At 52.1% G+C, this 22,590-nt stretch overlaps 1 protein-coding gene across 1 annotated transcript in view; it reads left to right on the top strand.

The window, feature by feature from the left end:
- TBATA (thymus, brain and testes associated) overlaps nt 1-20,792 on the top strand; it is a 43,174-nt gene extending 22,382 nt beyond the window's left edge. The window contains exons 2-10 of the mRNA XM_066243302.1: nt 6,528-6,679; nt 8,013-8,245; nt 10,195-10,350; nt 11,121-11,200; nt 12,330-12,500; nt 14,385-14,466; nt 15,208-15,352; nt 17,251-17,303; nt 18,305-20,792. Coding sequence (XP_066099399.1) covers nt 6,633-6,679; nt 8,013-8,245; nt 10,195-10,350; nt 11,121-11,200; nt 12,330-12,500; nt 14,385-14,466; nt 15,208-15,352; nt 17,251-17,303; nt 18,305-18,390 — 1,053 coding nt within the window. The 5' untranslated portion in view covers nt 6,528-6,632 and the 3' untranslated portion in view covers nt 18,391-20,792. The remainder of the gene's footprint in view (nt 1-6,527; nt 6,680-8,012; nt 8,246-10,194; nt 10,351-11,120; nt 11,201-12,329; nt 12,501-14,384; nt 14,467-15,207; nt 15,353-17,250; nt 17,304-18,304) is intronic.
- The last annotated feature ends 1,798 nt before the right edge of the window (nt 20,793-22,590 follow it).

The following is a 22,590-nucleotide window of genomic DNA, read 5'->3' as shown; positions in this document are numbered from 1 at the left end:
CTGGCTATTCGTCTGTATCCTTCATAATAGCCTTTATAATGAACTGGCAACGTAAGTAAATGTTTCCCTGAACTTTGTGAGCCATCTAGCAAATGATTGAACCAAAGGAGGGAATCATGGGAACCCAAGTTATAATTGGTCAGTCAGATGTATAGGTGACAAACTGAACTTGCTACTGGTGCTTGAAAGGGGGAAGTCTTGCAGGACCTTTAACCCATGGCACCTGATGTTATCTCTAAGTAGATAGTGTCAGAATTGAGTTCAACTTGTAGAACACCTAGTTGGTGTCCGCTGATAGGGAGAACTGCTGGGTGTGGTATCAGCAGATTGAGAATGGAGGAGAAAATGCATTTTCCTGACAAAGTCTAACACTGGATATCAAGATGTATTTAAAAGGACAGTTAGACTAGTATTGGTGGAATGGTAGACAAAGAACATCGGAAAAGCAGAGTCTGGAGACAGTCTCACACATATGACACTTGAATTTTGATAAATATGATACTGCAGAGAAGCAGGATATGATGTGTTTTAAATAATGGCGCTGGATCGAAAGAATATTTTTATGAATAAAAATGTGGCTCTTGACCCCTATGTTACACCATACACAAAAATCAGCCCCAGCCTGACCAGGCGGTGGTGCAGTGGATAGAGTGTCAAACTGGGATGCGGAAGACCCAGGTTCGAGACCCTGAGGTCGCCAGCTTGAGCCCAGCTCATCTGGTTTGAGCAAAAGCTCACCAGCTTGAGCCCAAGGTTGCTGGCTCAAGCAAGGGGTTACTCGGTCTGCTGAAGGCCTGTGGTCAAGGCACATATGAGAAAGCAATCAATGAACAACTAAGGTGTTGCAATGTGCAACAAAAAACTAATGATTGATGCTTCTCATCTCTCCGTTCCTGTCTGTCTGTCCCTGTCTATCCCTCTCTCTGACTCTTTCTCTGTCTCTGTAAAAAAAAGAAAAAGAAAAAGAAAAAAAATTAACCCCAGATTGGTATCTAAATATGAGGTAAAACAGTAAATCTTCTGGAAAATATAATAATACAAGAGATAGCCTTTGGCAGGCTAAGAATGGGACACATATACCACTAATCTTTAAGGATGAGAGTAATAAATTGGGCTATGTTAAAATTAGAGATTTTTCTACATCAAAAGACTGCCTTTGGAGACAGAAGAGCAAATTACAGAGTGAAGAATATATTTACAATATACATAACAGGATTTCCCTGACCATCAGTTCCGCATCTGTAGGGTTAAATGAGATGATACAGCACAGTGCCTGGCATGTAGGAAGTGCTCCATGAAATCTTACATCGCTTCTCTTATAACTGAGGCATCCAGGCAGGGGTGCTATACTCAAACTGTTTCCAGGCAGACAGAATCTCTCTGCTTTTTCTGACACTGCACAAAGAAAGATGTCACAAGGCTTTCTCGACAATTCTTCTACAATCCTTACAAAGCAGTGTTGAAGGCAGTCCCTAAGGTATCCCCCCTTTGTCCCCCAGTTGCAATCCGCATGCAGACCAGGTGTCCAGTTCTAAATGATACCATAGAAGGGTTAAGAGGTACAATCGGGCCTGGCCTGTAGTGGTGTAGTGGATAGAGTGTTGACCTGGAATGCTGAGGCCACCGGTTCGAAACCCTAGGCTCTCCCCATCAAGGACATATGACAAGCAACAAGCAAACAGTGAACAACTAAAGTGAAGCAACTAGAGTTGATACTTCTCACTAGCCCCCCTTTGTAAAATCAATAAATAAAATCTTTTAAAAAAAGAACTGCCCATCATTCCTTTAAAAAAGAAAAGAGAGGTGCAGTGGGGAGGGTGTGGCATTTACCCTCAGCTGTGCTGCTCCCTGGGGAGGGGTCCTGAGGTGAGCTCAGAGCAGTGGGGAGGGAGTGGCATTTACCCTCAGCTGTGCTGAGCACTGAGGAGGGGTCCTGAGGTGAGCTCAGAGCAGTGGGGAGGGAGTGGCATTTACCCTCAGCTGTGCTGAGCACTGAGGAGGGGTCCTGAGGTGAGCTCAGAGCAGTGGGGAGGGAGTGGCATTTACCCTCAGCTGTGCTGCTCCCTGGGGAGGGGTCCTGAGGTGAGCTCAGAGCAGTGGGGAGGGAGTGGCATTTACCCTCAGCTGTGCTGCTCCCTGGGGAGGGGTCCTGAGGTGAGCTCAGAGCAGTGGGGAGGGAGTGGCATTTACCCTCAGCTGTGCTGAGCACTGAGGAGGGGTCCTGAGGTGAGCTCAGAGCAGTGGGGAGGGAGTGGCATTTACCCTCAGCTGTGCTGCTCCCTGGGGAGGGGTCCTGAGGTGAGCTCAGAGCAGTGGGGAGGGAGTGGCATTTACCCTCAGCTGTGCTGCTCCCTGGGGAGGGGTCCTGAGGTGAGCTCAGAGCAGTGGGGAGGGAGTGGCATTTACCCTCAGCTGTGCTGCTCCCTGGGGAGGGGTCCTGAGGTGAGCTCAGAGCAGTGGGGAGGGTATGGCATTTACCCTCAGCTGTGCTGCTCCCTGGGGAGGGGTCCTGAGGTGAGCTCAGAGCAGTGGGAAGGGTGTGGCATTTACTCTCAGCTGTGCTGCTCCCTGGGGAGGGGTCCTGAGGTGAGCTCAGAGCAGTGGGGAGGGTATGGCATTTACCCTCAGCTGTGCTGCGCACTGGGCAGGGGTCCTGAGGTGAGCTCAGAGCAGTGGGGAGGGTGTGGCATTTACCCTCAGCTGTGCTGCGCACTGGGCAGGGGTCCTGAGGTGAGCTCAGAGCAACAGGCAGGGCTGGTCAGGAGGGAAGAGAGCCCTCCCTTCTTTCAAACAGATTGTTATTTATCATAACAGTCATAAGGATTCCCAGAAGCATGGAAGAGGGGGCTTTCAGGATGGTTTCAAAGGAGCCGCCCCTTCCTGCCTAGGCAGGCCCAGGAGCAGCCACGGTGTGAACCGAGCACCATTCCGACCTGTGCGGTTGGAGGAGCATTCGGGGCCAGGGCAAGGTCAGTGGCCACTCCCCAGTGTGCCCCACGGTGGGATAAGTCCCCACCCCTCAGCAGAAGGACTTTGGTTGCCTCTAGCTCTCCTCCTGCTTTTCATTCCTTTCCCGGAGAGGGACACAGAGTCTGAAAGCATAAGGCCACTTATAGGAAACCAGGGTAGTGAGGAGGAAGACCCTTGGAGAGGCCTAACACCATCAGTCTTGTGGGCCAGAGGCTTCACCACTGGGACAGCATCAGGAGCTATGTGCAAGCCTTTCCGTAGTTAACAGCTGCCCTGATTTCCCCACCACCCTGTGGACTGGGCATCGTCCTTACCTGCCTTTTACAGGTGGCCAAGCTGAGCTTCAGAGAATAGTTCCTTACCCGAAGCAGTTCTCAGGCTACGGACCTATCCCACTTGCAGACCTGCCTCTGTCAGTACCAATAAGAAGACATAATGAGTGACCAGAGCATCTCTTAGGTGTCATGCACATGGTCAGTGGGTGCTTCACTTATATTAGCTCACTGTCCTTCAGAAAGGTCCCAGAACTAGGTGAGAGTACCCCATTTTATGGGCTCAGAGAAAGTAATAGCAATAAGAGAGCCTACGTGCTGCCAGGCACTGTTCTAAACACTTTAATACACATTAAACCACTCAGTCTTCCCAACAATCCTGTGAGAGTAAGTGCAAGTATCATCTCCATTTCAAAGACACAGACACTGAGGCTCAGAGACACCAGGTTCACTGTCTGAGGCCACCCAACTAGAAAGTAACAGAACTGGATGTGAACCAAGCATTTCAGCATTATTCTGCATCTGGCTGTACAGGCCACTTACCCAAGATGACATATCTAGAGAGTAACAGAATCTACTTGAAACCCCTGCATTACTGAAAAACCAGGATCGTCCCACCCAGCAATCCTGCCTAGGGTAGGGCTAGAGTGGGTCATGCCAATCCATCTAAGAGACAACATTTTGCCCATCAATCCGCAGAAGTAAGATGCATGGAGGCAGGACCCTCCATGGAGGCCCCTGGCCTGGTCAGGCTGACAAAGCTGGGACCCAGCCTGACCAACCTGTGCTAGTTTTCCCCTCTGCCTGCTGCTCTCGCTGGCTGAAATGAGCCTCATTCTCTTTTTCTCCTTTGGTCCCCGTTGGAAGCACTGAATGGAAGGCAGAGAGGGAGCTTGAAGAGAAAGAGGGTCTCCAGGGAGCTTGGAGAGAAAGAGGGTCTCCAGGGAGCCCTGCCTGCCCCTCCAGGAGGGGTAAGAGAAGCTGGGTGGGGGTAGGTAATGGGTTACCTAGCAACCCCTGGCTCATGCAGTCACAAAGCCAGACAGGCCTGTTCACAGAACTCACAAGCCTTCCCTTTGACTGTCCTCTTGCTCCTTCCTGCTCAGGCAACAGGGGCTTCCCACCCACATGCTATCATGGGCATTTGCCTTGGTGAGTCCAAGATCTTTCCAGGGGAGGAAATGGTCACTGGAGCCAGACTAGGGCCCAGGGGAGGGCCCAGAGGGTCCAAGATGGGAAGGGAAAGTTCTGTCCTAGGACTGATGTGAGTGCTTAAACTGCTTGTGCCTAGATATCCCAGGGGGAGAAGGAGGTGGGGAGAAAGACAGGCCTGGCCTCTCTTCAGCAGCTGTGTGGTATGACCCATTAGTGACTTATAACATCACTTGGATCCCACCTAACGTTTACAAAATGCAAATAGGATGAAAATATCAGTGTGTATCATAGGTAGCAGGGTAAGCATTACTTCAGGATATTTTTGCTTCAGTTTCACACACACACAAGCATGTGCACCTATAAGAAAATTGGGTTATGATGTAAAAATGAGCTGCTGACTGTGTTCACAGTCAAGAGTATTTGAAAGTCTTGGTTGCAAAGACTACCTTTTCCTGTCGGCAGGTGATTTGGGACTTCCAAATGCCCTGTTCTCAAGCCTGCAGCCTCTAGGTATTCTAGAGCACAAGCCCTGTCGCCAGGATGTCCAAAGTTTCCTTCAACTCTGCCAACTGCTTTTCTTTTTAGAGAAAAAAAAAATCAGGAGTCTTTGAGTTGGGTTGCTTTGTTCCTTGCTGTGTGACCTCAAAGTCTCTTTCCTTCCCTGAACTCAAGCAATACTGTTCCCCCTCCTCCACCCTAACTTGATGAAAGGCTGGCCCTGGAGTTGGGGGGTTCTCTGGGGTCACTTGAAGATTCAGTGATTCTGAGGGTTTATTCTCAGAATGCACTGACCTCTTTTTCCAACCACAGCCCTGGCACCTGAACCCCCAGCATTTTGGCTATATATATACAAGTGTATATATTCAGGTCCGTAGAATTTGGTTAATTACCATTCTTGGCTTTGACACCTATCTTTCATCTATGTCATTTAATTAGTTTATTTAAAATATAATGGACACCAGTGCCTGACCTGTGGTGGCGCAGTGGATAAAGCGTCGACCTGGAAATGCTGAGGTCGCCTGTTTGAAACCCTGGGCTTGCCTGGTCAGGGCACATATGGGAGTTGATGCTTCCAGCTCCTCCCCCTTCTCTCTCACTGTCTCTCTCTCCTCTCTCTCTCTCTTTCTCCTCTCTAAAAATGAATAAATAAATAAATAAATAAATAAATAAATAAATAAAAATAAAATAAAATATAATGGACACCAGTAATACACCTCCCAACCAAAAACTAGACTATCACCACTTAACACACCTATGTGTTCCTCTCCCAACCCTTTCCTTCCCCACCTGCTCTCAGCTATAACCACTAGTTAAACTTTGTGTTTAATGTTTCCTTGCTTTTCTTTTCTTGTTTCATCACATTTATGATCATTTTACTTGCTTTTAAACCTTTATTTTCAATAAGGACCTCAGGCTGTAAGGTCTTCTACAACCTGCTTTCCTTGGCTTAGCCCTGTATTGGTAAGATACATCTACATTGCTCTGTGTTGCTGTGGTCCATTCATTTAAACTGCAATAGAATATTCCATCATCTGAACGTACCACAGCTTATTTATCCATTCTCCCACCTTCGGACATTTGGGTTGCCCCCAGATTTTACTAATCTGAACCATTACAGTTCGAGTATTCTTACAAATAGCCCCAGTTGTGCAGCTGCAAGAGGTGCTCTAGGGCAGGGGTCCCCAAACTTTTTACACAGGGGGCCAGTTCACTGTCCCTCAGACCGTTGGAGGGCCGGACTATAAAAAAACTATGAACAAATCCCTATGCACACTGCACATATCTTATTTTAAAGGAAAAAAACAAAACGGGAACAAATACAATATTTAAAATAAAGAACAAGTAAATTTAAATCAACAAACTGACCAGTATTTCAATGGGAACTACGGGCCTGCTTTTGGCTAATGAGATGGTCAATGTGCTCCTCTCACTGACCACCAATGAAAGAGGTGCCCCTTCCGGAAGTGCGGTGGGGGCCAGATAAATGGCCTCAGGGGGGCCGCATTTGGCCCACGGGCCGTAGTTTGGGGACCCCTGCTCTAGGGTATACACCTGGGAGAGGAATTGCTGGGTGATACAGCATGTAAATACTCAATTTTACAAGATTTTTTTGATTTTTTTCTACTAAAGTTCCTGTTTTAGTTTCTATTCCCATTGACAGTCTATGAGGGGTCCTGCTATCCATCTTCGGCACTAGTGTGAAGTGCACTTCTTCCCTCTGTTATAAACCGCACAATGGCTGCGGAGGTGAGGACCCAATTGGCTGAACAACCACTGATGAGGTGAGGACCCGATACCTACACTGCTGACCGAGGAGGTGGTGGGGACAAAGGTGGACATGAGGGAACTCAACAGACCAAGGGTCCAAGAGAGGCAGTCCTTCCCCTTCCACTGCCGTCAGCTAGGTCCCCAGTGGGTTCTCAGGCCTGAGGTGCCACAGGCCACGGGCGGGACCCTCCCTGAGTGGGGAGAGGGTGTGGTAGCAGGGGCCAGGAGCACTGAGCACAAAAATCCCAGGGACTTTCAAGGGGTGACTTTCTTTGTTAGTTGGGGTTAGGGGAGGCCAGCTGACTGTGACTTTCAGAGAAGGTTTGCTTTATATCTTTGAGTCCCAGATCCCTTAGAAGTGATCAAGGATGGAACGGGAAACTCAGGAGCCTGGTCAGCAGAATGCTCAGAGGGTCCCAGGGCAGAGCACCTTGCTTAGCATATCCAGAGTGCACCTGTTCTCCAGAGGGACTCCCTCCAGCCAGGGCCACCGGGAGACGGGAAAGCAGAGAGCAAGCAGGCAGGTGGTCCCGCCAGGCACCAGGTGGAGAACGGCTCACCTTTGGATCCTTGCCGGACGGCCCTCAACCTCTTCCTCCAGGGGCAGAGGCACGGCATCTCAGGAGAGGGAATGGGTACAAGGTGGAGGACGGAACCTGAGACAGCTTGTCTCCAGTGAAGCGAAGCAAGAGCTTGAAGCTTCCCTGGAGCGTCACAGCGCTGAGCGCTGCCCCATCAGCGGCATCTCCTGGGAGGGGTCCCCACTGGAAAAGGATTTGATGGTGTAGTCTGGCCTTGGAGCCAGCTTTGGCCTCCAATGCTGAGTCTGGGCCAAAACTGCCCCTCGTGGCATGGGGGGAGAGGAGGGCCTGCTGGCTTCTCCTGGGCTGCCAAGAGTTTGGCTTGGGGAGAGCCCCCTGCTGGGGTCAGCCCTCTGGCTCTAGAGGTGTATATAAGGTACCTTTGCTCCAACCCAGGTATTTGGATGAGTAGGTAGGTGGGTCTATAGCTTCTCTTTCTGGCTTTAGAGATGGTTTCTGAGAGCAAACTGGGGTCCTGGGGAATTCCATCTGAGAGCTCTCAAATGGGTCCTGACTCCCTGCTAAGGCCCCCTGGGTAGACAGAAGCCTCCCTGGGACGGGACCCTGTGGGAGGCCCAGCTTGGAGGCCAGTGTGTATGTGTGTGTATGTGTGTGTGTGGGGGGGGGGGGTCCTGGAAAGCACACTGCGAGGAGTCTCAGGAATGTATCAATATTTTTGGACTTTGTAACAAGCCCTGAGCTCTGCGCTGGGGGAAGCACTGCTGCCGGGAGGCTTCATTAGCTTCTCCTTGACCCTCCTCTTCAGTCCAAGGGCTGAGCTGAAGGCCGAGAAGTCAGAGCAGAGGCCAAGAAGCCACGGGGTCACCGAGCAGCAGAGAGAACTGGTGCTCCCAGGGATCGTGGATTTCAAGGCGGTCCGGGAAGCACTGAGGATCCCCCAGCCCCACACCCCAGGCACCTACCACTTCGGCCGCCTCAGCCACCACTCATTCTTCGCCCGGCATCACCCCCACCCCCAGCACGTGACCCACATCCCAGGTAGGCTGGGGCGAGCCAGGCTCTGGCAGGTGGTGGGAGGTTGTTCTGAAACCTGGAGAGGGAGGATACAACCCGTGTCTGCAGGCTGGGGCCCGGAGAGGATGGGGACTTGGCGGGGCGTGGAGTTGTTTGGCCACCTGCAAGCACTTGGCCCAGCCAAGACTTGACCCAGGGACAGGCTTCAAGGTCAGACATGTCCCTACAGGATTTCCCTTGTCGCCAATTCTCCCATCTGACAAATCAGAGAAAGGGACGAGTGTTCTGCCTCGGTGCCGCACTCTGTTCACTGACGCGGGTCGTTTCATCCGTCAAGCGTGAACTGTGTAGGAGTCAAGCACTTTCTCAGACCCTGGTAACATGACAATGACCAAGACAGTCCCTGTCTTCAAGGAGCTGGCTCTCTAGCGAGGCAGAATAAGGAAATAAAGTGTCAGAGTGTGCTAAGTGCCAGGGAGGGCTATAGAAGGCAGACCTGACCAATGGCATGACTTTTGAGCAAAGAACTAAAAGAAAAGAGGGCACGAATCAACCATGTGGATATGAGGGGGGAAATGTCCCGGGCTCAGAGAACAGCAAGTACAAAGGCCCTGAGGCAAGCACCCTGCCTCTGTTTGAGGAACAGCAAAGCAACCAATGTGGCTGGAACGGAGGAAGAAGGGGGAGAAAGGAGATGCAGTTGAGAGGCACAAGGGGCCCAGATCATGTGGGCCTTGGTGGTCCCTGCAGTCATCAGTAAGCCATTTCACTGAGTCAGATGAAAGCCACTGGAAAGTTGAGAGCAAAGAAGTGTCAGAAGGGATCGATTGACCTCTGTCTGGATGGTGGCTTGGACCGGGGAGGTAGTAGTGGAAGAGTTAGTGGCCCTGCTCTAGAGATAGACAGAAAATAAAGCCAACATGATCTGCTGATTGATTAAAAATAGATGGTGAGAGGAAGAGAGGAGTCAATGCTGACCCCAAGGTTTTAGGCTTGAGAAACTGGCAAACTGGAGTTGCATTGGCTGGGACGATGCAGACTTCAGAAGGCGCCAGTGGAGGATGGGAGAGGAGCCAGGAGTCTTGTCTGGGTCCTGGGAGACACAAAATGTGGGATGCCTTTTAGATACCTGGACGGAGGCACAGAGGAGGCAGCTGGGTGTGGAGTTCACGGGAGAGAAAAGCACTGTGAGAGCAAGTCACATGTGGGTGTTGTTTGAAGTGGTGCGCCTGGACAGGACGGCCCAGGAGAGAGTGTAGATACAAGAGCTGAGAGCCTGGGGATGAGTCCCAGCAACCCTGAGGCTAAGAGGCCGAGAGGAGGGAAAATGAGGAGTGGCTGATAAGCGGGGATGAACAAGAAGAGTCAGTGGTCTAAAAGGAAAGTGTTTCAGGAAGGAGACAGTGAGCAACCATTCTCGTCTAACCAGGCTGGTCCTCAAAGCTAAAATATCTAGTAGTGATATACTATCTCACAGACCTTAGGCCAAAGAGTCCTCAGGTATAAACTGTTTGCCTCCAGCTCCAGGCTGCCAGGCACTCAGCCCTGCTCAGGTTCACAAGTGGTAAGATGTTTTATCCATATGGTTTAGCTAAATCTCACTCCTGGTGGGTGGAGCGCAGGCCCCTCTTGCCATAGAATATGGCTTATTGCCTCCGCCCCCAGGGTCCCTCTTTAGGCTTACCTCTGTATTCTCCACCTGCAACCACTGCCCTGTTGTAGAAAGCCAGAAGGGCCTCAGGACTAGGCTCTCAGGAAGCCTGACTTGCTGCCTGACCCTGAGCAAACCCTCTCGCAGTCCTCTCTGAGTGCCCCGGGGGACAAGGCCTGGGAGGTTGCAGAGGCCCTCCAGGCTCTAATGACTTCCGGGCTGTGCTTACTGGAAGAGGCGGGGCCAGTGCTCTCCCTGCCCAGCCTCTGAAGCTCTTGGGGTTCCCTAGGCCCCCCTTCCCACAACCTCTCCCCCTTCTCAGATATCACCGGGCATCTCATCTGTGCTGTCAGGGACAAGTTCTCTCTGGGTCCCTCACCTCAAGACATAGTCTTATCCCGCTGTCTGATGGGGGTGCCGACCACCTTTGCTCCCGTTGGAGACCCACAGTCCAATCGGGACCCCCGGCTTTCTTCTGGTGAGTGCTTGGGCCACAGACCTACCTTGAGGTTACATCTTTCTCCAAGGGCTGTCCCACCTGGGCAGGTACCTGAGAAAGAAACGGGATCCAGTCAGGTACCCCATTTTTCTCCTCATTTGCTCGGGGCATCTGCGTTTTCCCCCACCCTGAAGTCCTCACATGCCCCTGCTTGGATTTGAGGTGTCTGAGGATTAATCACAGAGGACAAGCAGATTGGAGCAAGTCAAGTGGCTTACAGCTCTAAACGGGAGCCACATGGGAAATATTTAGGACTTGTCTTCAGACCCCAGCGGAGGGCTTTGTCCTTCCTGCTGGGGGCGGGGCGGGGCAAGGAGCTAGGAGAGCCTGCGGGGCAGAGAGGTTTGGAAGGTGTGGAAAGTGCTCTGCACCGCCCTCTCCAGGAGCAGAGAGGTATTTTAGTATATCGACTGAAGCTCAATCTGGGCTTCAATTTCCTAAGAGGCAAAGCAAGATTAAACCACTTGCACCTTGGTACAAATAGCCAAATGCTCTCCAATGGCTCCTGGTAAAGCCACAGACTAACTATGACATCAACAGCCCCCATCACACCCACCCTACCACCCACCAGTGGTGGAATTCCTAATTCTTTCCCCCAGGGCACCACCTACCCTTCCTTTTAAGATGCAGGTGGAAGGCTGGGAGGAGAGAGGTTCTTCTACATACAGTCCCCAGCACCTGGTGCCACAGGGAGGGTAAGGAGAAGGGCCCCAGACATCGGTTGCCAGGATCATATCCCCTTCTCCCAGAGGCCTGGAAGAAGGAGTTGAAGGACCTGGCTTCCCAGGTGGTCAACTTCACCAAGGAGAATGAGCCGAAGAACAAAGAGGTGGGTGCAGAATGAAGGAGCTGTCTGGGAAGAGAGGCAATGGGTCTGTCCTTTTGTATGGAGACTCCTCCCACAGCGGTCACCCTGACCGCAGAAGAGCAAGGGTTCATGAGGCGCTGCTGTGGGCACTGGGAAGGAGGGGCCAGCAAACACCAACGGAAGGAGAGGCCTACAGTAAGGGCCGAGGAGTGGGAACGGGCTGGTGGGGAAATCCAAGCAGAACTCCTAGTTCGGAAGAGGACAGGTGGGGGGTCGTCCTAGTAGAGGCCGTTTTCAGGCTGCAGGGAGCTTCGGTGCAGGGCAAAGTGGGCAGCAATGGGGGGGGGAAGGTGGAAAGGGCCGACTTAGCGTGTGGGCAAGACCAGCTTGTTCTGATTTCTGCACTTAGTAGTGTCTAATCTCATAAGGAGTGGAGAGTCACTGAGGGTTTTCAAAGAGGACTGGGGTGGCCTCATGAGTGCTATTTGCTGACCAGTAAAGACAAGTGGGAGGCAGCTTGAAGGCAGCAAAACTGGTCCCAGGGCAGCCTGGTCATTTGTGGATGAGCTTATCCTGCACTTGTGTTGGGCACCTGCATTCTCATCCCTGATCAGTAGCTAACCCACTATGGCTCTCAGGGCAACGCACCTAAACTGTCTGGATCTCAGTTTTCTTATCTTTAAAATGGGAAAAAGGATGCTACCAGTCTTAACTGGAGTTTCAGGGTCTAGAGACCCTAGGCCTTGTGCCCACAGGCCTGGCTTAGGAGAGTTTTGAGGGCTAGAAAGGATGCCAAGCTGTGGGACACAGACCTGGGGGCAGCTGAGCCAGGAATTAAAGTAGGTTGTTGGGGACCTTGGCACAGAATACTGTTTCACATCTCTGATGGGCTGGGGGGAGGGCCTGCTCAGGAGGAAGTAAGGATGGTGCGTGGCCAACATTCAGTGAAGCTCCAGGAGAAAAAGCTCTGGCTGTAATGGAAGGGCCCTCAGCCAGGAAGGGGGTCTGGGGCTCAGTGGCGTCGGCCTGGTTTACCCCCGGGTCCCTGCAATGCTAGACTCTTCTCTTTCCTCTGTATTTCTCTCCTATCTGTCTACCTATATCCCCCGCCCCCCACTGCCTGGAGTCTCTGGCCACCTTCTTCCAGCAGGAGGAGCCTCAGCGGGAACAGGGAGCGAAGTACTCGGCAGAGACAGGAAGGCTCATCCCTGCTTCCTCCCGAGCCCTCAGGCACCGCCACTTCAGCCAGGGCGGAAAGAACCACCCTACAAGCAGAGATGGAGGAGTCCAGACCTATGAACTGCAGGATCAGGAGCTGCTGGTGAGACCCTGGGAAGGCTGGGGGCTGTGGCCCTAGACAGGCCTTAGTCCAAGGGCAGAGAACAAGGTGGTATGGTTCCCAGGCCTACAGCAATCCCAACGAGGACTCTTAGAAACTGCTCTAAAGTGTGGCCTCTCCCAGGGATAGTTGCATCTAAGACTGTTGACTCAAGAGCCCCAGACCTGGGAGTCAGGAGCCGGGATTCCAGCCCCTGATGCTCTCTTTGTTAGGTCTTTTCCCCCTCTTGGGGCCTTGGTTCCATGATCTAGCCAAACCGGGAGCATAAACACGTTACCGCTAAGGTCTATTCCAGCCTTGGCAGTTGGCACGTTAGTGAAGGGAACTACTAGGAGATGAAGGTCCTGCCTAGTGTATCCTCAGACCACACACTGGTGTGTGGTACCCTGCAGCTTGCAAGGCCGGTCCCAGCCTAGCTTCTCACACTCAGAGAGGTGTCTGCTCTGTTCTAGGAGAAAGCACAAAGCCCACCTCCTCCACATTCAAGTTTCCCCAGCAAGGCCTGAGATGAGTCCATGACTCATCCCAGGGGGTCCAGGCAGTAAGAGTCCTGTGAAAATGAACACGTGTTTCTCCAGGAAGGCCAGCCCATGAGCCAGCATCTCCATACCTTGCCTGTGACCAGGCTTTTAAAGCAGCCCAGTGAAGTGCATAGAGCAGACAGGGCCTGGGGTCCTCGTTTCACAGATGGGGAGGCTGAGGCCCTTGACAGGTGACCCTCTGTGGCTCAGGTCCCCAGAGAGGGAGCAGCAGAGTGTTTTCTCCACCATCGGGCGGCCTCACTGAGCCTGGAAGTAGGTTCTGGGGTTCCTTGGGGAGGGTGCATAGGGCAGGTATGTGGGATGGGGGGATGGAGTCGGACCCTGGGACAGTGGGGGTGGGGTTGCCCTAGTGGGTGTGTACCTGGGGGCAAGGCTGGACCTTTCAGCAGGCAGAGGCCTGGGGAGAGGCAAACTCACGTTCCCCTCTGACCTCCACTGGTTCCAGTGGACTCTCCTAAGAGAGGGAACCCCACTTTCCCGGGATGCCAGGTGTGCCACCTCCCGTCGTGGGCTCAAGCTCCAGCCAACTGCAGTCCCAGATGCCATCAGCGTTCTGGCTTAGGGAACCCCCCACAGTCCCTTCAAGACAGAGCCGGATCTTCTCCCAAGGCCCCCACTCCTCAGAACCTTGGAGAACACTGTGGGGAGGCCTGAAGCAGCAACGCTGGCAGAGGCCAAGGGCACAGCTGCGAGTACAGCGGGCACACTACTGAGCGGGAAGGAGTCCCAGGCTGAGCAGTTAGCAAAGCCAGGCAGTCCTGGCCCTCGGGCTGGCCACAGGGACCACCCTGCCTCTTTGCTAACATCTCCAGCCTCTCAGTTTGGGAACTTCAGGGTAGGGAGACTCGTGGGGTCCCTGAAATCCCCACACCAAGGGCTTGGACATTCGGGATTCAGTGCATCTCTGAGGAGCTGATTGTCCAGCTCTGACTTTGCCTTCCCAGGGAGGGACTTCAAAGTACAACCCTGCCAGCAGGGCTCAGAGAGGAGGTCTCCACATATCTGATTCCGAGAGTTAGTTCCGCCCCAACCTCCCTGAGAGGTGTCCTCACGTTCCTCACCTGCTCACTGAGGAGGTTAAGAATCTTCCTCCTGGGCTGTTGGGAGAGCAAGCCTTCTGTGGGGAGCAAAGTCCCATGCAAAAGGGGGGCAGGATCACTGTGGGGACCAGTCTAGCCAAGTGTGTGTCTCTGGGAGCTCACTGCAGGGGCAGGGCCTGAGCAGCTGGCTGGAACGCCGTCCAGCATGCTGACCGGAACGCCGTCCAGCATGCTGACCGGAACGCCGTCCAGCATGCTGACCGGGGCTGTCCTCCTGCCCACAGATCTTGGAGCTCCTCTCTCAGATCCTGCAAACAGACTCCTTAAGTTCCATCCAGTGCTGGCTACTCTGCGCTCCTCCCAAGGGTAAGACACAGCCCCGCGCCCAGAGTGGAGGCTCCTGAGGACCTCATCCCTTGGTTCTGCAGTGCTCAGATGTCATTCAGCTCCCACCCCAGGGCCTTCTGCCTGAGCCTCTTCTTTTCCCAGCCCCAGACTAACCTTTTCCAGCTGGGCCTCGCTGCTTCCTCCTCCCACTCCTCAGCAGGATTCCCATGACCCTGCTCCTCAGGAGGGACCCCTCCTCCACACCGACCACAGGCTTCAGCACCCAGGGGGAGAGGTCCAAAGACCAGCTTTAGCAGACACAGTGCCTCACTCACCACTGTGGGAAACGCACACACACACAGATGCAAATACATGCACCAAGAACACACATGGATGTGCACAGGAACACATGAATGGACACACCTGCACACACTGGGACAGAGTAGAGGGTCGGTCTAAGTGGGAAGGTGAGGAGCGATGACAGCCAGAGAGCTGACTGGAGAGTGAAGAGGGGATGGGTGGGGCAGGTCCCCTAGAGGTACCCCGGAGGAGCCAGGAGGGAGGTGCGGAAGGGCTGGGCACACAGCACACCCAGGGGCCAGGAGGAAAGGGGGGGCTCCCCATGGGCCTTGTGGGCAGAATGTAAGGTGTTAGAGAAAGGTGCCCTGGGCCAGGGCTGGGCAGAATTGCTGGAGGCCCTGCTTCCTGTATGTCCCATCTAGGGCCAGGATGGGGACTGGGGTCACCCCCCTGAGGACTGTCCCCTGACTGTGCTTACAGAGAAAGACTTGGCACTGGGGCTCCTGCAGACAGCAGTGGCTCAGCTCTTTCCCCAGGCTCTAGCCTCCATCCCAACAGAAAGACTCCTGACCCAGCTCCAAGAAGTCCAAGAACCACCCCAAGAGAAGCAACAGGCACCCTACAGGTAGGCTTGACACCCCTCACCTGCCCCTTTGTTCCCGGGACAGTTTCCTCACATTCAGTACCTGCCCTCCCTCCCATGCGAGGCTAGTAGGGACCCGAGAAGGGAGCCTGACACTGGCCAGGGGCGGGGCTGCCTGAGCCTGTCCTGGAGGAAGAGGCCAGCCCCTCCCATGAGGCCCTCCGGGGCTGCCTGAGCCTGTCCTGGAGGAAGAGGCCAGCCCCTCCCATGAGGCCCTCCGGGGCTGCCTGAGCCTGTCCTGGAGGAAGAGGCCAGCCCCTCCCATGAGACCCTCCGGGGCTGCCTGAGCCTGTCCTGGAGGAAGAGGCCAGCCCCTCCCATGAGGCCCTCCGGGGCTGCCTGAGCCTGTCCTGGAGGAAGAGGCCAGCCCCTCCCATGAGACCCTCCGGGGCTGCCTGAGCCTGTCCTGGAGGAAGAGGCCAGCCCCTCCCATGAGACCCTCCAGGGCTGCCTGTGCTGCTCACAGGTCCCCTTTGCCAGACCAGACTCCAGCCACCGGCTGTGGGGATGCTTGGGGGGTGACTGTGTCAGCAGCAGCAAGACAGACTTGGAGAAGCCGCAGCTGGCCCTCCAAGAGCTCCTGGTCTTTGGGAAGACCCAGTTGAGAAGAAATGCGAACACAGGCAGGCAGTGGGGCCTTTATGTCGGTATTAGGGCCCTGGTTGGCTGGAGAGAAAGATTGATTCCAAGCTGGGGAAAGGGAAGGTGAGGGAGGGCCTCACAAGGCAGGTGAGTAGGGCCTGACAGTCAGCACCGGAACCTGCCGTACTGAATGCCCATGTCTGCCTGACACCCCTGGTGCTGTACATATTTCAAGTCTATACAACAACAACCCTTGGAGGCCCTATCACCTCCATTTTACAGACAGAAAAGTGAGGCGCAGAAACAGTTGAATGACCCAAAGTCACCTGCCTGGGCAGCAGAAGAGCTGGGATCAGACTGGGCCTTGCCTGATGGGTATGCCCAGCGGCACTCAGACTCACAGGGGAAGCTGTAAAAAGTGAAAGTCCCTAGAGGGTCTAAGAGGTGGGGCGGGAGGGGGTGCACAGGGGCTGGGTGCTTTTAACAATTACCTGAGTATTTCTGATAAAGCTGGAGAGCACTGCTGGGTGAATCGGGTTTGAATGAGTCAGGGAGAGGGTGGGGAGAGTTAGGCAAGGAGATCAGGAAGGTGCACACTGGGGGGATGTTAAGTTTTGGGTAGTTGCAGCATGGTGGGCTTGGGGAGAAGGGGCATATGCTTTGCTCACTGGACTTGTGGATAGTGTGGTGCTCGTGCCAGCCTGCACTTGGCTTTCTTTCCCACTTGGGGAGGCCAGAGGAGGCGCAGGAGGAAGCGGGTTCTACTGTGACCTTGGTCAAGCCACCTCCCATCTGTGAGCCTCAGTTTTACCTTTCAAAAGCCCCTCTTCCCAGAGTTCTAGGGAGGAAAAATTACATCAGGTGCATAAAAAGCATTGCTGAAGTGTAAAGCCAATGCAAGATAATATAAGAGCATTATCCATGCTTGTAAATAATTCATTAGGGAAGCAGGTTCCCGTCTTTCCCACTCACAGGGGAAGGCTTCCTGTCTGTGAGGATGCAAGAGGCCAAAAGAGGCCCTGGGGGTGTGGGGGAGGCCCCGTAGAGTGGCCTCCCTCACAGCTCCTGGAACAGGAGCGCCTTGGTTCCCTGTGGCCACAGCGGGCAATGGAGTCACAGTTGTCAGGGTCCTGCTTGGGGTGATGCCAGCCATGGACACAGGCTTCCTGGTGCTCAGGGAGATTGGCTCCTGCCTCTTCCTGGAGCACCTTCCTCACCTCCCTACCCACCCCGCCACTCTGCTACTGTGCACTCCAGCCTGACCATCCCAGACCCTCTTTCCTTTGTGTTGGTTACAGCCAATTCCTGAAGAAGTCAAAGACATCACCTCCACCAAAAAGCGAAAAACCAGGTCAGATTCCATGCTACAGGTCACTGGGGGCCCGCCTGACTGGATGCCTTGGGAACTTAAGGCTCCTTGGAGATGGGTCTCTGCCCAAGAAAGCTGCCCTTTTCATCCTTTCATCCATTCACTCATTCATTCATCCAACAGAAGCTTATTTCGCACCTACAGGCCAGGCTCTAGAGATGACTGGGGAAGAGATCAGGCAAGCTCCTGCCATCCTGGAGCTTGTGTGCCAGGAAGGAGGAGTGCAGACAACACACAGAACCACTGAGGGGGGTGGGTGCGACAAGGAGAGTAAAGCAGGGGGCTGTGACAGACAGTAAGAAGGACTGGCAAGGTGAGGAGGGGGGCTCCTTCAGCTGAATGGCGGGAAGGATTCAGCTGTAAGCAGGCCCAGGGAGCACCTGCAAGCAGGGATCCCAACTGCCTGGTGTGTTGGTGAATGAGTAAGCAGACCAGGGTGACTGGGGCCCTGTGGGTTAGAGGCAGTGGTGAGAAATGAAACGAGACAGGTGGCCCTGGTTGTGGTCTCATGCAGAGTACATGGGGGTGCACTGGGGTTATAGAAGGATGGGCAGGACACCTCTGGCTTCTGTGTGGAGAACGGGCTCTTGGAGGGCAGGAAGGGATGAGGGAAGTGAGGGAGGAGGCTGCCGCTTTCACCCTGGTGCCTCAGACCAGGGCAGGGAGAGAGGGGTGGGGGTTGGAGGGGAGAGAAGACAGGTGTCCCCATGGACTGTATTCTCCCCCACTAGACTGTAAGGGTCCTGAGTGACTGGCGGAGTGTCTTCATAAAGTAGGCACTCCATTGATCATTGCTGCCTGGATGTCACCAGTAGAGTCCCGAGCAGAAGCCGGGCTGGGAGGAGCTGTCGTGCATCCCCCTCTGCTCTCTCACATCTGCCTGGGCCGGGTGGGGAGAAGGGTCTACCCAAGCCTCCTGGGCAGCTCCCTGGTAGGGGCCCGGCTCCTACTCACCCTCTCCTGTGTGCCTCCCCTTCTCTTAGAGCACGTGGGAAAAGCACAAGTTCTCCGGGTGCATCTAAGCCAGAGCACAGAAGAGAAAATGTCAAAACCGAAGGAAGAGTGCTGAAGAGTCTGAGCTGCCTTGCCAGCCCGGCTCTAGAGCCAGCCCGGAGTTCGGAGTTCGAGCTTGTTTTCGTCCCTATCTCCTCCACAGCAATACGTGCTTTCCTATCACATAGTCTATTAAAATCCCGTCTCCCCTTAGGAGGGCAGTTCCACTCTCCTATCGGCAGTAGGTCTGTCTTGGGTCGATTATTTCCCAAGAGGGGTGAGCTGCACAGAACCATCCCGCTCTCTTAGAGAATGCCGGAGGGCCACTGTCCACATGGGGCTTACCTGGTTCTTTTATGTTCCACAGACCTCAAGGGCAGAGAGTGGCTGGTGCAGCCTCAGAAAGAAGCTCTGCCCCTCCTTGAACGAAGACACACATGGTGCTGGGTAGGTTAGAGCGGAGGTCAGGAACCCAGAGGCCTCCTTCCAATAATCAACACCAGTTACTGGATTCCTACCTGGCACTGGGGCAGAGACTTCAGTAATAGTTAATGACGAACACTGTTAACTGACCCTAAAGACTCAGGGGCTTTGGCTGAATATAAATGGCACAGATTTACTCAAGTGTCTTAGGGTTTGCAAACTGAAAACATGAGTAGGCAGCACCCGAGTGTTCCAAAGGAGAAAGAAAAGCTGAGGGTTCTTAATAGTAAAAAGTAGGTTCAGTTCTGCATTCTAAGCCCCTGGATTGATTTAAGATGGCCTTTGTATTTCTGCTGGGCTAGATGATGCAACATTTTCTTCTTGAGGTCATTCAGATGATTAACTGAGGGTTTGATGTATGTCCAGACATTAACACAATGCACCAATGTGCGTCCTGGTCCTGACGCAGGACCAGAAAGTTCAAAAGTTTAAGTTTCCAGGGTCAGTTAAAACAAGAATAATTGTTTCCTCATGCCTCAGCCTACTTAATTTTTAATAATTTAGCAGCTTGACTGTAATGACTCCATTTTATTTCTTTATTCCTGAAACACTCTGTGAATTGTTCTACATACTTTATATGTGGTAATATTGTTGATTCTCCCAAAAGCTCTATGAGGTAGTAGAGCATTAATATTATAATTCCCATTTAGAGACAAATAAACTGAAGCTCAAAAAGGTGAAGTCACTTGTCCAAAGCCATCAAATAAGTGACAGAGCCCAGATCCAAACCCAACATGTCTTTTTCTAGAATCCCCACTGTTCTCTACTACCTTACAAACATCAACCCTCACCAAAAGTTGTGGTTACACTCCTGAAAAGCATAAGGGTTAACAAAATGGTGGGTGGCAAGATCAAGGAGGAAAGGGGCATCATTATATAAATGTGACTCAGATGCACCCAGGGTGTGTCTGTCTTTTCAGATCCAGAGAAGATGGCCTTGACCCTCTGGGAAATCCAATATCGTCCTTCAGATTTCTGCAAATTCCATGAAAGGTGAAAGGGAGGAAGGCACTGAGGATTTACAATGTCAAGGTCACTTGTGGCTCTGAGCTCCTTCCTCTACTGAGTTCAGTCCATGGAGCGTGGCTCCATTCCACACTTGCAGCACTGCTCCACCTCATGTCAATGCAGATGGATTAAGTCCCTCCAGGTTTTCCTAAATACCCCATTTATAAAACTTTGGTGTGCATGGGCTTCAATGGAGAGCTGGGGCTGGATGGGGATTTGCTGTGAATCCAGTAAACTGCTTCAAGGTCAATATTAAACAGCTTTGTTTTTAAAAGTCCTTGGCCAGTCTCGCACTGGGGACGTTTCCTTGGTGGTAGCCTCTTGCCATATTGCTGGCTCTCCTCCCTGGTCCTCATCTTGACACCAGTTTGCCCTTAGAAAGCCCACAATTTATTTTTCCAATTTTTTATTGTTGCAACTTACACAGCACCTAAAATTTCCCTTCTAAGCATGTTTAGCGTACAGGTCAGTACTATTAAGTGCATTCAAGTTGTGCTGCCATCACCACCATCCATCTGCAGAACTTTTTATCTGGCAAAACTGAAGCTCTGCCCACTGATCAATAACTCCCCATTCTCCCCTCACCCAGCCCCTGGTGTTGTAAGGTGCCAAAAGCTACAGAATTAATATTAATATTTTAGGAAGTTTAAAGAACATTTTATTAATTTGGGCTAAGTGTGCAGAAAGATTTTGTGTGGTTTCTATGCTTGTGTAATTAGCATTAAAACTAAGATGGCTGATGGCATTGTGTTGTAAATATAGAAGAGGAAAGAGACTTGGATTCTCTGACCTTCCCCCATACCTATGGGGGAAGGGTGAATAGCTAGCCAGGTACAGGAAGAAAAAGATTAAATTAAAATCTTTTCTTATACTGATGAACCATTTACAGGCATCTGTCTCTATGGAAACTACCCCTCCCCTCCTGAGAGCATGTAGTTAATGTATGTATCTCTAAACAAAAGGTATAACTTATGCCGTGATGTCAGGTTTTCTCCCCTCCCATGTATAATTAGAAGTATATAAACAACCCCTGAACTGTTTTTGGCTGCTGTACAACTTGGGTCTGTTGCCCTGTGTCAGCCATATGCAGCCAGCATATTTAATAAATTTCCTCCTTTAATAAAACTTTCAAAAACTTATTTGGACTACGTGCCTCTATGAACACCCGCGGAATTGTGAATTTAGTTACTTTACAACACTGGCCCCTCCATTCTACCTTCTGTCTATGAATCTGATGACTGTAGGTACCTCATGTAGTGGAATCATACAATCATTTGTCTTTTGGGCCTGGATTATTTCAGTTGGTATAATGCCCTCAAGGCTCATCTATATTATAACGTGTCAAAATCCGCCCCCCAACACATTTATTTTTTTATCGATACAGTAGTTAGCTTCCTCCAACCTCTCTTCCCAGACTCTCCAGCCCCGCCTTGGCCCGTCCAGCCTCATCAGGAGGCTGAGCTGAACAGGTCTGTTCATGGCATAGGGTCCTTGCCCCTCAGCACTTGGGGTTAGGAGAATATACCCCTCCTCTACTACAAATATTTTGTAAGAATCTACACAGCAAAAAATTTTAGAAGATACTTACTTCCAAAATAAACCATGTTTATTTGCACAAAACCCCTGGCTCTTTGGGTAATCCTTCTACCTTAACTTTAATTTTTCAGGAAATATTGCCATGAGATTTATATATATTTACCATTGCAGCTTCTCAAAATTTTTTTTATTCTACAGAGTGTACCACTCAGTGAAGTCACCTAGTCCATTCTTCAGTCTTATTTATTTTGCTCTCTCCACCTCGTTTGCTTTTGCAACTCCTTGAAAAATGCTCCTGTCGGCCCTGGCCGGTTGGCTTAGTGGTAGAGCGTTGGCCTGGCGTGCGGAAGTCCCGGGTTCGATTCCCGGCCAGGGCACACAGGAGAAGCCCCCATCTGCTTCTCCACCCCTCCCCTTCTCCTTCCTCTCTGTCTCTCTCTTCCCCTCCCACAGCTGAGGCTCCATTGGAGCAAAGATGGCCCAGGCGCTGGGGATGGCTCCTTGGCCTCTGCCCCAGGCGCTAGAGTGGCTCTGGTCGCAACAGAGCGACGCCCCGGAGGGGCAGAGCGTCGCCCCCTGGTGGGCGTGCCGGGTGGATCCCGGTCGGGCGCATGCGGGAGTCTGTCTGACTGTCTCTCCCCGTTTCCAGCTTCAGAAAAATACAAAAAAAAAAAAAAATGCTCCTGTCACTGCCTGGCCTTTGCAGGCACTGTCATTGCACCTACAGACCAGACAGTCCGGGCCTGGCTTCCTAATACTATGTTTTGAGGGCAGACTGTGAATAGATCTTTCTCAACAGCCCTGCAGTCTATTGGGAGAAAGAAAGATAAGAGACTAAGCTGACTCAGGTACACATAAAAACATTGTGGAAATAAATGTGATATACAAATGGGAAGCTACTATATTTCAAAACAACATATGGCCCAACTATGGTTGTATGAGATACTGAACTCATTCAATGCTCAGGACAACCCATTAGGTAGGTATAAGTATCCACCTTTTACAATAACGCATCAAAATTCACACAGCCGGTAAGTACTGTATTCAAGCCCAGGGCCATGGGGCCCATGTTGGGCAAATGAGTTTGTAAAATTTGTATTTTTTGAGTTTGCTCACTTTTATTGTTAAAAAATGGTGCTGCGCAGCCATGTGTGTGCTTGCCCTCCGAGCAGTTGATTGCAAATTGCGGATTGCATTTCTGCTTGGGAGGGGCCATTGTTTTTGCCAATATTTGCTGGAGGAGAGGTTT

This window comes from Saccopteryx bilineata, chromosome 9, assembly GCF_036850765.1.
Source record: "Saccopteryx bilineata isolate mSacBil1 chromosome 9, mSacBil1_pri_phased_curated, whole genome shotgun sequence".
Taxonomy (NCBI): Eukaryota; Metazoa; Chordata; class Mammalia; order Chiroptera; family Emballonuridae; genus Saccopteryx; species Saccopteryx bilineata.
Note: the sequence above shows the minus strand (reverse complement) of the source record. Positions and strands in the feature narration are given on the sequence as shown.